At 55.9% G+C, this 16233-nt stretch overlaps 1 protein-coding gene across 10 annotated transcripts in view; it reads right to left on the minus strand.

Annotated features, from left to right (window-relative positions):
* The window catches only part of FRMD5 (FERM domain containing 5), an 85267-nt gene that overhangs the window by 10825 nt on the left and 58209 nt on the right, over window positions 1-16233 (minus strand). For 6 of the 10 annotated variants that reach the window (XM_053272474.1, XM_053272475.1, XM_053272471.1 and 3 more), the window contains exons 3-8: window positions 15742-15784; window positions 15316-15394; window positions 11221-11318; window positions 9671-9794; window positions 9417-9504; window positions 1941-2029 (exon numbers count right to left, since the gene is read on the minus strand). In XM_053272474.1, the coding sequence (XP_053128449.1) occupies window positions 1941-2029; window positions 9417-9504; window positions 9671-9794; window positions 11221-11318; window positions 15316-15394; window positions 15742-15784 (521 nt within the window). Of the gene's footprint in view, window positions 1-1940; window positions 2030-3109; window positions 4570-5642; window positions 6889-9416; window positions 9505-9670; window positions 9795-11220; window positions 11319-15315; window positions 15395-15741; window positions 15785-16233 lie in introns of those variants that run through there. The other 4 variants (XM_053272477.1, XM_053272478.1, XM_053272480.1 and 1 more) reach the window with 4 other exon arrangements.

Genomic DNA, 16233 nt, shown 5'->3' on the forward strand with positions numbered 1-16233 from the left:
GCCCCGCCCCGCCGCCCCAGTGATTTCCCCCGAAGACAGGAGGGAGCCCTGCCCTTGCTAAGGACAGAGGCTTGGCCCCGAAGCACAAGGAACAGCTTCTGCTTTGGGAATGGCCACCACTGGCAGCCACCAAAAGGTGCCAAGGGAGAGAGACCGGAGGCCAGCCAGCTTGGAGCCTCAGGACCCCGAGGTCGAGCCCAGGAGCCGACTGAGGGAGCCACAGCCGTCTTGGGGGCGCTCTTGGGGCACCCCGCTGGGGGCCAGACAGAACCACCAGGAGCAGCGCTTAAGGACGAGGATGGAAACCAAAACACAGGAAGTACTCGAGGAAACAAAACACTTGGGATAGTCTTAAATACAAAAATGTACCATAAACGCAAGTAGGTACAATTATAAAGATGTAAAATGTGCCAGGCAAAGTGTGAAGACAAAAGACTTCTCAAAAGGGGCAATACAGAAAGCAAAAGGGAGGCCCGTGTCGACAGACTCCCCGCTTCGGAAGACATCCCCAAAGGTGTTGGGTTGGATTCTTTGTTCGCTTTAACAAGGCTTGGATTTATACACACAACTGGTTACTTTGAAGGGGTTTAACATCCACTGCATCAGAAGTCTAGTGGTGCTTATCTACATACAAAACCCCTTTTTGGAGGTCTTCCTACGTTTCCCTCCATACTTCGCGTGGCACATTTTACGTATTATTAATCGTAACTTCACATGTTTACACCGTCAGGGCCAAACAACGTGTTTTAATGCACCGTGTCGTTTGGCCATGAGCTAGTGGCCAAAACCATCTCTTGTGGCAGGGAATCCCATACATTAATGGCGTGCCGTGTGATGAAATACCTCCCAAACTCAAGCCTGCAAATTTCTGAATGTATCCCCCCCACAAAAAAAGGGAAATTCAAAAAAAGCTTTTTTGAAAGGTGGCGGTGCGATCAGAGGTGCACCTAGGTAATTTCGGAGCCTGGACCTCAAGGCCTTTGGAGGCCCTGCTCCCCTGCAAATTAAACACCATTTTGCTTGGCCAGGCAACCACATCGCCCAGGGCAGACTAAAGAGGATCCGGGGCCCCCCAGGGGCTGCGGAGGCCCTGGATTTCGGCCCCAAAGTCCAGGGGTAAGAGCGCCTCTGGGTGGGATGGAATCTCACCCCCCACTTGCCATGCCCGTGTGCTGATGTGTTCAGAGGCCGTGCACGGCTTAAGAAAGGCCCTTGATAAGGGGCCGAGCCATAGTCCTGGGGGAACAAGCCCCCCCCAATAGAACGCTTGCTTTGAAGAGCTTTGACCGACATCCAGGGCATCTGGATTCAGTGGCACCACCTCACAATCTCCCCCCACTGAATATCCCTGCCCTCCTGTTCTGGGCTCTACTCAGCACTCACTGGAAGTTCGCCACAGGGGAGCAGCTGGGGCAGGTCCTGGGGCACCTCCGGTCTCTCGTCCACACCAGTCCAGGGTTCCCAATTGCGCCTCCCCCCTCCCTGGCTTTGGAGACCTGCCTGGATCCTCCTCCCCAAGCCCCAGTGCAGAGTCACCGACGCAGCAGGACGGGGGCAGCTGCCAGCTGAGAAGGAAAGAAGAGGAAAGTGCAGCTGCCCCTCAGGAAGGGGGTCCCACCTGGGGGGTCCAGATGCTGCTGGTCTACTGTGGCAGGGGGTGATGGGATCTGCAGTCCAGCAACATCGGGAACCCCAGGCGGGGAGCCCCAGATTTAGGAGAGGGGAGTGGCTGCCTGGGGGGGAGGGGGGAGGGAAGCTGGGCCCCACAGGGGACGCCTGTCAGACCCCTCTCTCAGCTGTGGAGGCTTCCAGGCCAGGCGGCTCTGCCAGGGGCCAAGCAGGGACACCTGTGGCCACTGAGGCGCCCAGAGGGGGCCTGGCCCACGCTTGGAAAATCCACAAGTGCACACCAAGAGAGCTCCCTGTACAGGCGAACTCACCATTTGATGAAGTGGACGCGCTTGTTCCCCTGCAGCACCACAAACCCGAAGGGCGTGAAGGCCAAGAAGGCAGCGTTTCCAGAGACATCCTGCAACACAGCGAGAGCTTCGCGTCAGGACGGCGCAGGGCTGGCAAAGTCTGCCCGACGCGCCCAGCTTTCCACAGGCGCATGGCCGGCCCGGGAGCACGCAGGCCGAGACCCTGCGCGTGAACATGCTGTTGGCCAGCACCGATCCGGGCGGGGAGCTTAAAGGGGCTCCAGGCCAGGGAGAGAAGCCAGGGTGACTCCCTAACCTCCCCCCCCCGTAAGGCCCTTTGGAGACGTGACTCCCTCCCTCCCTCCCTGCTGGCTTGCAAATATTGCTCCTTATTTGGTACCTTCCAGCTCACATCCCTTTCGTAAAGGTGGCTCAATCAACCTTTACATCGTATTTATCTGACTGTCTCCAACCACTCCATCCTCAAAGCAGCAGCGGGGGGGGGGGGAGATGCCGCAGCCTCTGCTCCCCGACAGCCCTTCTGCGCCTGTTTCTCCCACCACCCCACCCTGCCCGGCGTTAACAAGAGGTGTGCTGTCTGCAGGTGGGCCATTCCTCAGGTGAGCTGTGGGGCACCTCTCCCCCGCCCACAGCCCGTTAGGATGAGGCACTCTGGCCTCAAAGACGAGAGCAAGTCGCACTGAGATCTGCAGAATGTGTAGCAGGTGAGACTGCTCTGGGCGAAGTGCCCTGCAAAGATGGTCAGGACCGCTATCGTCTCTGTCACGCCTCTGTGCCAATTTTTTATTTTATTTCATTTTCTTTATTTGTATACCACCCCAAACTTCCGTCTCGGGATGGTTTACAACATAAAACACATTAAAACAGACAGGAAAACCTCAAGACGATTAAAAAACACAAGCTTGGGTGAGCAAATGTGTCTTTAGAGACTTTTTGAAAGCTGTCAGAGATGGGGAGGCTCTTATTTCAGCAGGAAGCAGCACATCCCAGAGTCTCCGGACAGCACCAGAGAAGGCCCGTTTCTGGGTCGCCGCCAAACGAGCTGGCAGCAACTGCAGGCGAACCTCTCCAGATGATCTTAGCAGGCGGTGGGGCTCACGGCGAAGACGACATTCTCTTAAATACTCTGGGCATAAGCTATTTAGGGCTTTTCAGGTAATAACCAGCACCTTGTATTTTGCCCAGAAACTCCCTGGTAGTCAGTGTCGTTCTTTTAAGATAGGAGTAATACAGTCTCTCCGAGATGACCCAGAGACCCACCTGGCTGCCGCCTTCTGGACCAACTGCCGTTTCCGGACTACGTACAAAGGCAGCCACACACAGAGCGCATTGCAGGAGTCCAGTCTGGAGGTGACCAGCAGATGTTCTCCTGTTCTGAGGTCATTTATCTCAAGCAACGGATGCAGCTGGTGTATCAGCCGAAACTGATAAAAGGCACCTCTGGCCATCACCTCAAGCTGAGACACCCAGGAGATGTTTGGATCCAGATACACTCCCAGACGGCGTACCTGTTCCTTCCGGGGGAGCGTGACCTGCGCAGCCAGAACGGGCAGATCAAAACTGTCTCGAGTTCTGACTCTGCACATTAAGTACCTCCGTCTTATCTGGACTGAGTCTTTGTTCTCTCTCATCCAGCCCATCAGGCAGGCGTTTAGAGAGGTTATGCCTTCTCCTAGTTGAGCAGCCTCACCACCTGCACCTTCTGTGGGGCAAATGTGGGCACAGATGGGAAATCCTTGACCCCATCACATTTCAGCAGTGTCTCCACAGCACAGCCCCCCCCCGCCCCTCTTGACTCCCCTTTCATGCCAGAACAAATGGCAGCAGCTCCTTCATCCGAAGTGTCTCCCTAAGGAGTCCCCACTTCCTACCCCGAAGGAGCAGGTCACAGCCCCCCAGGGGCAAACTGGAGCGATTTCTTCAGCAGATGGGCCATTATTACAACTCCAGGAAGGAAGCTGGGGAGGGGACGGTGTGTAACATCATCTAAGGGAAAGCGGGGAGGGGGAGCTGAGGAGCTTTCAATTATTTTTCTCTCTGTGCCATTATTGTTATTTACATTTTTACCCCACCTTCCTTCCAAGGAACTCAGGGTGGGGTGCACGGTTCCCCTCTCATTTTATCCTCACAACAAGCCTGTGAGGTAGGTTAGGCTGAGAGAGTGACTGGCCCAGAATCACCCTGTGAGATTCATGGCTGAACAGAGACTTGAACCCGGGTCTCTCAAATCCTAGCCTCACTCTAACCACTGCACTCTGCTGCCTCTTACCTCGTGAGGATACAGGCCTATTGCCAAGTTGGTTCTGTCTATCAGGCTTGATGGTGCTCTGCATGGTGGCACTTTGACACATCCGAGTCTCTGCTGATAGGGGCAGCCAAGGGGGCATGGTGCATATTTTAACTTAAATGTCACCCCAAGCCTGACCAGAGACTTCTGGCCTGCAGCCGGAATGGATGCAGAGACCCCCCAAGCACGGGTGCTCTGGGCACCACCTTCCCCTCCCCAGAGGCCGCGAGAATATGACACAGGAGGGAAAGTACCTTTTGCGGAGAGATTCGCACTGCAGCCCCTTGTCTTGCTAGCACAGAGAGCCGTGGAAGAAAAAGGCTCAGCTTCTGTAGAGTTCTCAGAGGCCTGCTAAAATGCCCCCTCCCCCCCTCCCCTGAGCTAAGATGATTTCCAAAACTCCCCCAGGACGGTCTTTGGTGGTGGCTGTTAGGAACCCTGCAAGGCACGTTTAGCCGGAGGTCGCAGCAGCTGCCCTGAGGCCAAGGCCTCTGCTTCTGCCCGAACCAAGGCGGCTTCGCCAGCCAAGCCAAGCCTCCTCCAGGGAGCAGCAATGCAGACCGCTGCTGCACGTTTCCTGCCCTCCCCGCCTCGCCTCTCCCTGGGCTGCTGCCGCCTGGTGCTTCAGCCTCTCTCTCTGCACAAGGAGCACCCCATCGATCTGGGAGGGTCACAAGACAGGGTCTCCCCCCCCCCTCCGCCCGCTAACTCCACATGTGGGGCCCACCTTTCAGCCCCAGCCGCCCACAGAGGATTCCCACGTGCACCCTTCGAATGTCGGAAGGGCTCTCCCCAAGAGGGAGGAGCAGGCTTGTTGCTCCAGAGGACAGGATGAGAACTAACGGCAGATTCAGCCAAGACATTCGGAGCAGTTACCGTACAGCAAGAGCTGTTGGACACTGGAACCGCCTGCCTCATGCCAAGGCGGGCTGGACAGCCACTGGCCAGGGATGGTGTAACAGATTCCTGCATTGAGCGGGGGGGGGGGGCTTGGACCAGAAGCAGGGCAGGGGGCGGCTTCAGGGTCCCTTCCCACGCCATTCTAGGACTCACTCTGCTGCTTGCGTTTCTTTCTTTCAAGGGCTGCCCTTTGGGTATGACTTTTTCCACCACCACCCAGATTCCATTATGGACTGACCGTCTTTTCAGAAAAGCAGCCTGATGAACGACCAACAGTAACAGTAGCAACAATCACAAACATCATCATAAACATGTATGATACACTTGGAACATTCGCCTTTTCTTTAGATATTTTGTTGTCCTCCTTCTTAAGAACATTTACATACCACTTCCCAACAAGAAAAGTTCTCAGAGCCGTTTACAGCGCAAAAGGAAGGAGAAGCTGGGCTCCCTGTCCCAAAAGGGGCTCCCCGACAAAAAAAAGCATAAATAAATCTCTCTTGCAATAAACAAACCTTGCTGGGAAAGATGTTATTTATCTCCACACTTCGCATTTAAACTCCTCCTCACCAAATGTCTACTGCACTATTAACGTAATATTGCTGCCTTGCCACCTTCAGGAGGGGAAAACAAATTCAGCACTAGTATCAATCTTCTCACATTGGGATTTCCCAGGGTTCTCAGTAATTCAAAACACCTGCTGTTTTTGCTGCCTCTCTGACCGCAGCTGCAGCAGTATCACCTTCTCCAAACTCTGGTGGGTATTTCATTCACATACACAGAGAGATCCCCAGCGATCAGGAGACTGCCTCCTAAGCATCCGCTCCCATTGATGCAACGTTAACTGGACTATTAACCAGCAATCTGCCTAACAAAGGCAAAGTTGGCCAGCAGCAGCAACAATATATAATAAGCCATTAATGCCCCTGTTATGCAGCGTCTAATTCCCAGCCCTGGCAGAGTCCTTCTTGGAACGTCAGCAGGGAAGCCGGGCCCATGCCAGGCCATACGTGCCAGCTGCTCCAGGGGGCTGTGCCAGGCCAAACAGCAGAGCGCATTCTGCTGTCCACGCAGAGCCAGAGGCTGCTCGATTGACCCGGGCACCCCACAGCCACAGCTGGCACTCAGCACCAGCCCCTCCGGGCCCGGTTCTCAATGGCAATGGAACAGAATCGCGGCAAAATCGAGTGGCAACTCAGGAGGGCCCGATTCAGACGTGGCCTCTGTCCCGAACACATGAGGTGGCCTCAACCAAGCTGCTCCCTGGGAGTAGCTCACAGGGCTGGAGGTCCTGGATGCGAAGGACTCACTCTGGAAAGGGCCGTAAGCATTCACTGTTATGGGGGTGAGACTAGCACCCCAAGACGCCCTCGCTTTGCTGCCCCTGCCCCTGCTACAGCTAGAAGACAAGGCAGCCCCGATTCTGAGCTAGTCAGGGGCTCACTCATCTCCAGTGACTGCCAACGGTGTCACGGGGGTTTCATTGCAACTTGTTTGAAAGTGGCAGAGAAAGAGCAGAGCAAAGAAGGGGAGGGGGCTGCAGCTTAGTGGCAAAGCCCCCTTTGCATGCCGAAGCTCCCAGGTATCGAACCTGGCTGTCTCCAGGGTGCTTTCCAGCCTAGCTGCTCAGCAGCAGCAAAATGCCTCCATTCGGGCAAGTCGCCTTCGAAACGGAAGCTGCAGGGGGAGCAGTCTCGCAGCAAATAACCACCCGAAATAACAGCAACCTTTTCACGCCGGATATATGATGTCCTAGCTCTATATCGCAGCGATTAAATTTGAAACAAGGCATTGGAAATATGAATGGCACCCTGCTGTCCCCGTAGGGACTGCGGTGTCACGACGCAGGAAGTGTGGAAGCCCACTTCTGAGATCCAACGTGACCCCGTTGCAGGGTCTAGTCTGGAAAGTGCCCAGGAAGGGCTGGAAAAGACCCCTGAGCCCAGAACACCAGAGAACTACAGCCAGTCTGGGTGGACAACACTGAGCTAGATGGACCAAGGGTCTGAATCGGTGGGAGGCAGCTTCCTGTGCCATTGACCAGCAGCAGGGCCTTTTTAGTGATGGCACCAATCTATACGGACCAATGATCTGACTTGGCTTGGGAACACAGGGAGCTGTCTTATACCAAGGTGTGCATTCAGGTGCAGAAGAAGAGCTGCAAAGACACGCGCACACACACACACACACACACACACACACACACACACGCGCGAGGGGACAGAGGGGGTGCTCAGTGAGGCAAGGGACCCTAAAGCAAAACACCTAAAAGAGATGACAGAAAAGGAAAGGAAAACTATGGCTCAAATCTCTTTGCTCAAGTTTCCCGTGTATGTCCAGAGATGGGGCAGAATCATGTTTTAAAACATTAGTGGGCGTTTTCTTCTTCTTCTTTTTTTGGCGATCTGTATCTGTTTAATTCAATGGCTCAGGCCCCAGGCAAGAAACCAGCTCTGTAAAACTACAACAGAAGACCAAAAAACAGGAATGTCGTCTTCGCAAGCCCCAGGGAAATGAATGGGGCTTCTGCAGGGGCACAACCCTGCCAGAGTTTCCAGGCGGATCAGGCTCCAATTTAGGGTTGCTATATTACAGAAGAGATTACTGAGAACTCACCCAGAGTGAAATTGACAAATATTTTGCTGAGACCCTAAGAAGGAAGAAGCTTAAGCATCGAGGTGAAAAAAGCAGCCCAGAGTAGCAGGGATTTAAACGCTCTCTCCTCAAAGTAGATTAAATATTAAGGAAGGCATCTAAGTTAGCTCATTTCATTTGGCTGCTGAATCTCGGAGCAGCCGAAATGCTGCACAATCCCCCTTTAATCACTTAGTTTAAAAATAACTCTGGGGAAGGAAGGGCGAGCACAAGACTTCTATCAATCCACCCTGGATTCTGAAAGCAATCCGTGATTTAAATCACCAAGGAAAAAAGGTTGATTTCATTTGATCTGAATCAAATTTGCCATTGGTTTTTCATCTCTCCCCTACCCAAAATGCACACGCTGATTGGTTACTCTAACCGCCAAGGCATATTACTGCCAGCCAAACAGACCAACCCCCAAACAGTGAGCAAGCTTTCGGGTTCTCCAGAACACTTCTTCAGGCCGGAGGTTAAGCAAAACCCCAGTAGTGGAGAAGCCAAGCAAGAGACCTCAAGGGGCAGTGCTGCAGAGTGGTCCCTGCTCCTGCAGTTTCCACAATAAATACCTCTGTAAATATCTGCCTTCCCATCTGCCGGGGGGGGGGGATGATTTGCCACCCATTTACAAACGCCTCCATTTCCATCATGTGGCATTTCGTTTGCCAGTGTCCAGGTTCTGGAAACCGCGTCCCCCTTGGCCTTTGGAAGGCAGGTACCGGCTCCTGCTCTGCCCATGAAGACTAGGCCAAGGACGACTTAGCATGCAGCCAGTGCTTGTTCCATGCGCTTCAAATACTTGCCCTTGTTGCTAGCTTTACAACAACCCTGCAAAGTAGGGCAGTGTTGTTATGCCCCCACTGCAGGTAGGGAAGGCGGAGGGAGGGCATCTCTTGCCTCTGGCCACCTCGTGAGTTCAAGACCTGAACTGGGGACTTGCCCACTGGAAGCTCAGCCTCTTGGCCACTGTGCTAGGCAAGCTCTCCTCCCCTCTGAATACGAGGATTGCCCACCCCCGCCCGCCCGCCTGGCTCCTCTTTATTATAAATCAAAGGTTTGCTGAGGGAAGCGGTCAACGCCCTCCTTGCAAAAAGGATCACTCGACTCTGGAAAGGTGCCGAGAGAGGAGGGCTTCCCAAGCCAGGGGGTCCCGCCCCTCCCAGCCCCCTCCCCTCCTTGTGCTCCTGGCCAGAAGATGCCTCAACCGCCCCCTCACCTCCCCGGGCCACCCAGACGCCGCCGGCCCCTCCTCTCTTTCCCGCATCCTCTGCTCAGGGTCCACAGCAACAGCCCACCCCCACCCGCACCGCCCAGCAGCAGAAGCCACTGGGCTGCCAAAACATCGCCAACCTCCCCCCCGCCCCGCTGCAGCTCTGGGGTGGAATTGCTGGGCGAGGAGCAACGGGCTGGAGGGGGCTGCCTTTGGGGTCTGGGCCCCTGCGTGTCCTGCAGCAGATCTCCAGCAGCTGCAAGCCCGGAAAGGGGAGGCAGGAAGTTGGGCCTCCGCCGGGCGAGGAGTCAGGTGCCCCCTTCTCCCTCCCAGGAGACGGCAGACGTGTCCACATCAGTGGGCTGCCACATTCGGTGGCCACAGAAAGAGGGACAGAATCAAAAGGCAGCCCGACTGACACTGGACTTGAGCGGCTGTGTACCTTGCAGGGGTGGGGGTCCACTCCGTAGGTCTCCAAGGTCTGGGCTTTCCGCAGGAAGTTCAGCTCAGAAGTGGCTGGTGTCTGGCCACTGCAAGGGAAAAGAAGGGGGGGGGGCAGCGATCAGCTCTGAGCGACATCCCTGCAGGCTTGGCTACGGTGGCGGGGTGTGGATTGGTGGGAAGAGGCTTCTGTCACGTGAAGCTGAAAGGGAAGCCCCACAGAATAAGAGGCAGGCTGGACACAAGAAGAATCACCTGAGCTCAATCTTGTGGATCTCGGCAATTTTCCTTTCCAGCTTTTCTGAATGTTTGGGGAAAAACTGGAACTTGGAGCTGTAACCTTCCGGGTGCTTTCCAGGGTCATAGTCACCAATTTCCGCTAAAGGGAGAGAGAAACTGACAACAGTGATCTGATAGAGTGAACCGATCCTTCTTTACTGGGAACGGGGCAGGGAGCCACCACCAGCTTTTCCCCATTCCGATCCTAAGGCTGGCAAACAGCCCTCCTACAGCAGGGGTGGAAGAGAGAAGCCCAGAGAGACGCTTTGGGGGCAACTGCCCCCCCCCCGTGAGGAACCTCCTTCCTGAAGAGGGAAGGAAGCTTGACTCTTGGGGGAGGCACGTCGGCACCCTTCATCCATCTGGCTTTCGGTCCATTTCTGGGGCTGCTACTGTTTATTGTGGGTGGGGTGATGTTATTTCGTTTTGTTTTTACCTTTTGTGTTGTAGTAAAGTACTTTGAACTTTTGGGGAAATGTATACATATTTTTATAACTAACTTAAATAATTTGGTTGCAGCAATGACAGGACCATTTATCTGGCTCAAGCTGCTGGTGAAATGTGTCCATGGGGTAGGAGTGTCCTGCCCAGCTCCGATGGCAACATCCATCCTAATTCCTCATCTTGATTTAGATGAGCTTCAATTTGTTTGGAGGCTTCTTTTCCACAGGAGAGACCGTGCAAAGAACAGCTCACAGCCCACGAAACAGAACAAACATTCCATCAGCATCAAACAATAACCTCTGCATGTTTTAAATTGTTTTGTTTTAAGAGTTTGTTTTGTCTTTATTGTGTTTATTTTGGTGAACCACCTAGAGTTTTTGGAGTCAGGCGGCATATACATTAAACAAATAAATAAAATAAACAGAAAGTTATCAACAGCATTTCAGGATCCAATCAATTCAAAACCTAAGAGCAACACTGCAATCCAAAGAAATATGTTACGCCATCCGCCCTAGTCCCACGTTTTGTTCAACACTCGTACGAGTGTACAGTGTACACCGATGCGGAACTGTATGCAGCAATCATTCACACGTTACGTTCAACGCACAGACAGCAAGACTCTTCCCATCTGTGCCATGCATTGGAGGGGCCTGCTCCCAGTTTTGCTTTCAGAATGAACGTTCCCACAAAAACAACATGTGCCTGTGTACAGATCTCTGCACAGCCATACAACATCACGTCTGGACAGGGCTCACCTTTCAACCGCCATCAAGCCAGAATCAGGGACCCGCGAATGCCAGTCAGCCCAGCAGTGGACGTCTGCCAGACGGGAGGGGCTTGGGATGCGCCTCCCGGCCCCTCATTGCTCTCCCCGGGGCCATCTTGCACACCACTGCCCCCTTTCCCCTGGGGCATTCCCCACGTCTTCATCCAAGGTCCCCTCCCTGACCGCCTCTCGGAGGAGGAAGCAGAGCCTCCGCCCTGCTGACATTTCTCTTCGCGGTGCAGTGATCTGTTGTCGCTGAAATTATGGAATCAGTACTGATCACGGAAAGCTAATTGATCTTGTCAAGAGGCATTACCTTGCAGGATATAGGCAGCCAGCAGAGCGGCATCGGACGTCTTGCACAGAAGGCGGCCATGGTAGAGATCTCTCTTGATCTGCAAGAAGACCAGATACCTGAGGAGGAAAAAGAGCCACAGCAGGAGCACCATGAGGGACTGGCCTTCCGCCCAAGCCCGGAAAGCTGCCCTCTGACCCCCCCCCCCCACCCCGCCCCACTTGTTCCCTGGAGGAAGGGTTTCCAGGAGCTGTTCTCCGAGGGAGGGCCTGGCCCAGCTGAGCTGGGGCGACTCCCCATGGCAGGAGAGCAGCTGGGGAGGAGCCCACAAGGCTCCCCTGGGCCTGTCAAGTTCTGCCCCCCCCTCCCGCCGGCACCATTGGCCCCTCCTAACGAGGCCGGGGGGAAGGGGGGGCGGGCGCCAACAGAAGCAGACCAGGTTGCTCCTCTCTCTCCTGCCCTACCCAAGAGCCTTGCTGCCTGGCAAATGGCCAGCCTGCAGGCAGCAGGGGAGAGAGAGGAGGCACTCCCCCCCCCCGTTGCTGCCGGGAAGCAGAGGCAGCTGCGCCTCTTTTGGCGCCCCCTCCCCGGCTCATTAGGACGTCCGTTAGCCACTACTGAACATGGAGCATTTCCATCTTGGTCTGCCTACCCCACTGCCCAACCGTTTCATTGCCCCCCCACCCTGGAGGGGCAGGATGCAAATATTTTAAGTAACACCTTTTCTGGCGCTCCTGGCCACCATTCCCACGGGGGGGGGCAGCTAATCTCACTGCAGATGCCGCTGGGGAGCTGGCGTCTGGCTGGCGTCCCAACTTGGGCCTGGCCAGCCCAGTCTCCTTGGCCTCGTGCCACACAACAACGGACCTTCCTCCCAAGTCAAAGCATTTCTAAGGGGTTTCCGGAACAGGCTTCTCTGCGTCTTCCTTCAGAAACAAACCTCCAAAGACTCTCAGAAACAGCACCGGAGTGAAGATGCTCTCAGGTGGGCTCGAACTGCAGATTTCCCGGACAGAGAGCTCCCCAGAGGCAGCTTCCAGTCTCAGCTGCTCCGATCCCCACTTTCTCATTTGCTTCGTTCTCCGACTCGCCAACCCAGAAGGGTTAAGGAATGGCATGAACGGAGCCAAAGATGCGAGAGCTAAAATGAGGTTTGCCCCCATTTGAAGAACCTTCTGCCTTTAAGGAAGAGAAACTGGGGGCTCGCAGGGATGGAGGAAATAGTCCAATTTATCCCCACCGGCACCAGGGAGACAGGCCGGGTGGCAGCCAAGCAGCAGGAGGGAGACGGGGTCGCGTGATCCGGCAGCCGGAGCCGGCCTGCTCCCCACTCACTCGGCCTGCTTTCTGCAAGGATCTCTGTTGCGATGGCCTCAGTGGCCGGGTTTCTGGAGCCTTCCTGAATACATTTCTGGATGGGATTTCAGTTGGCTTTATTATCTCCGAGGACTGCCAAGGCCCTGACCTCTGTGCCTCTGTGATTAGCATATCGCATGGGAAGCTCAGCGCCAGCCGCGGCCGTTACTGGCCATTTCACATTGAAATTCAGGCCGAATGGGTTCTGGAAGAAGCATTTGGCATAAAATCTGCAGACCAAATAAAGTGGGGGCGGGGAGAGAGACGTCAGCCCGGGATCTGTGCCCAGACAGCAGTGCGGATTCGGAGGAGGATTTCGTCCAGGGGGCCTTCAGGTGTTCCCCCAAACTGGAGCTGCCGCCTACAAGGTTGCCCCAACAGGCAAACAGCTTGTGTGGAGACGCTGCACACAGCTGGGACCTTCTTGCAAGCTGCATGCGATTAGGAGCTTAGGGGGCAGCCTTCTCCCGAGTGGAGCTCAGTCTCACCCACACTGACTGGCAGCAGCAGCTCTCCCAGGTTTCGAGCAGGCATCCTGCCCAGCCCTACCTGGAGATGCTGCCGAGGATGGAGCGGGGCCCTTCCGCAGGCAAGCAGGAAGATGCTCTAACCCTGAGGGGAATATCCTACAGCGCTCACACACGGAGCCTCCCATCCAAATGCAATCCAGGGTGGCCCCTGCTCAGCCAAGGGAACTCTTCACGCTTGCTACCACCAGACCAGCTCTCCTGCCCTGGCCTCTCCAAGCAGCTGCCGTCTCCTGTGTGGGAAAGAGCGGAGGGTTGCCTCTCCTCCTCCTCCTCCTCCTCCAACAACATCATGTGAATCAAAACCTTCATCCAAGAGGCAGCCATTTTTACTGGGGAAATGGTGTTTGTGGGGGAAAGAGTTAAATCCTCTTCCCTCTTCCAGATCGGGGCCTCTCAGAGCTGATGGTTTTAAGCAAACAAACAGTGGAGCAGGAATGATGAACTGAACGTCGAGGGCTTGGAAAAAACAGGTTCCGCTCTGGCATCGTGTCCAGGTGGCCTCTCAGGTCCTCCCCTGCCCAGCGCAGGCGTTCTCCAACTTGGGTCCCCAGATGCTGCGGGACTACATCTCCCATCATCCCCTGCCAAAAGGGCCAAAGGCCTAAAGGACTCAGTTGTGGACGGCTGGTCTTTGAGGGGTTTCTGCCACAGACTTCCTGTCTTGCCTTGGTCACTCCCCGCTCAACCTCTGTTTAGGTGGGGGAAGCGGAAAGGGCTGGAGTGAGCGAGGAGAGAAGCGGGCAGCACCCCGTGGGGAGAAGGGGCTGCTGGCGCCCCCACCGTGCAAGAGCCCTCCGTGCGACTGTCACTGCCAAAGTAAAGTCACGCTGCATCAAAAGTGCCGCATCTCAATGCTGGAGGAAGGCCTTCGGGAGCCTAAATATTGAATGAGGCAGCATTTGGAGGGAGAGTCAATAAGGCCAGGCGGAGCGTGGCAGAGTGAGCAGCAGCGCACGGAAAGGATCCCAGGTGCAGCCTTTGACAGACAGGTGGCGGGCGGGGGGGGGACATTACAGGGGGAGCCAAGCTATGCGCGGACCGGCACCCTCCTCCCAGAGGGCAGGGCAGGGCAGGGGTGGGGAGCCTCTCTCACATTCCTGGCATCCTTCGGGCGTGTGTGGAGAAGGAGTGTCCCAAGTGGTTACAACATTTAACATTCTGCTAGCCAGTTCATACTGAGTGGCTCTTGAAGACCGGGAACCCAGCAAACATTTGTCAGAGGTCCGCTTCTTCCTGGGGGACAGAGCACATCCTGCCTTTGAAGGCAGCTCCCGAAGGCAACTCTCTGCAGGGCCAAGCAGAGGAGGAGGAGGAGGCGGGAGAGCAGGAGAGGGGAGTCCCACCCTTCGCCTCCTCCCTCGGCCCGGTCCTTTCCACCGCCAGGGATGGCATTCCTTGCCCACTAATTCAAAACATCTCCCTGCCCCCTGTGCCTTTGAGAGACTGGGACACGCAGTTAAAGATGGCAACTCCAAGGCCCAGAAAGACCCGGGGGTCCAAGCTCAGCCTTAACAGCCCAATGACAGGCAGCAATGCAACAGATGCCGCACTCCCCCTCCCTGCCATATCAGCTTCACAAGCTGCACCTGTGGGATCATGCACTGCTTCCTCCGTGGACCCGAGCACTAAGCTGGCCAATTTCAGCTCAGAAAATGACCCCGCAAGGGATCTTTGAGGCCCACCAAAAAGCTCTGCGGCTTTGAGCCACAGAGCCCAGGAGGGGCACCGTCTGCGGAAGCGGGACTCTGAGTGTGCGGCTCAGGCCTGTTCACAGACAGCTGGGAGGGCTGAGAGGAGAGGGTGAAAGGAGGAGGCAGCCCTGAGGACACTCGGCTCTGCTCTCCGCCAAGCAGCCGCGTGAGGAGGGCGCCAGGATCAGGGCCCTTGCTGCTGCTGCGGCTGCTGCTGCTGGGAACCCAACTGAGTTTCCATGCTTGGCAAATGCTCCCTTGCCTGCCCACGGCTCTCCCCCTCTCTCTGGCGAAGGAGGTCAGCGTTCCCGGTAGCAGAGCCGTGGGCAAGGCCAGCCTGGAGCCAGGCTTTCAGGCAGGGGGAGGCAGCCTTGGGGTGCCCAGCTGTGGCGGCGGCAGCAGGGGCTGACCTAGTCCAGCAACAGCTGGAGAGCCAAGGTGTCCCCCCACTGCCCCGGCCTTAAGGGATCTCTCGAGGCCCTCCTCAGAAGCCCCTTTTGTGGCCACCCCAGAGGGGAAGGCGCACAGCCCAGCAGTACCTGGTGATTTCCTCCTTCAGAGCAGCGGGGTCGGTGGGGTAGAACTTCACGCGGAAGCACATGGTGAAGGGAGGCTGGGCTGCAGGGGGGAAACGGACAGCGCCACGTCAGGGGTGGGGTGCAGAGACACGCCTCGGTGGGCACGCAGCCCAGCCCAGCCCCAGGGCCAAGGGAGAGCCCCCTCCCTCCCTCCCTCCTGCTGGAAAGGTAGAAGTCCCGCCGCCGCTGCACATCCCGGCCAGAGAGGCCTGCTCCAGCTTCCCCTCGAAGGCCTCTCTGACAGAGCCCCTGCTCTATGGCTGCTGCTGCTGGAGGCATCAAGCAACAGCGCCAGCCGGGCACCCTCTCGGCGGGCCTTTCCAGGACGTGGCACCACAACCACACACACACACACACACACACACAGCGCGCCCAGGTCGTACTTACCGCGCATCTGCTTCACAACAGACTTGGTGAATTCCAACCAGTGCTGAAATGCAGGACAGAGACAGAGTGCGTTTCAAAAGAGGCAGCAAGAAAAGAGAGAGAGCCACCCAATGGTGGGCCTCGCCAGGGAGCATCCAGGGCCTAATGGACACAGCCGGACGCGAGGGCCAGAGGCAGACTCTTGTCAACCGCCTTGCAGCCTTCCATCTTGCTTTATCAATCCTGTCCACCCCGCAACGCTGCAGTCTATCTTATTTCTTCTCCCTTTCTTTAGATTGTGAGCCCTTTGCGGACAGGGAACCATTTTGTTTGTTTGTTTGTTTGTAAACTGCTTTGGGAACTTTTGCTGAGAAGCGGTATACAAATATCCGTCGCCTTTGTATTCAATGAGTAACAGCCACGAGAGGCTGTGACTTTGGCCAGAGGCAAAGCCGGAGGAGATGCTCCCCCTTCTCCCCCCCCCCCGAGGGACGTCTTCCCACTCAAAGCCCC

This window comes from Hemicordylus capensis, chromosome 10 (assembly GCF_027244095.1).
Source record: "Hemicordylus capensis ecotype Gifberg chromosome 10, rHemCap1.1.pri, whole genome shotgun sequence".
Taxonomy (NCBI): Eukaryota; Metazoa; Chordata; class Lepidosauria; order Squamata; family Cordylidae; genus Hemicordylus; species Hemicordylus capensis.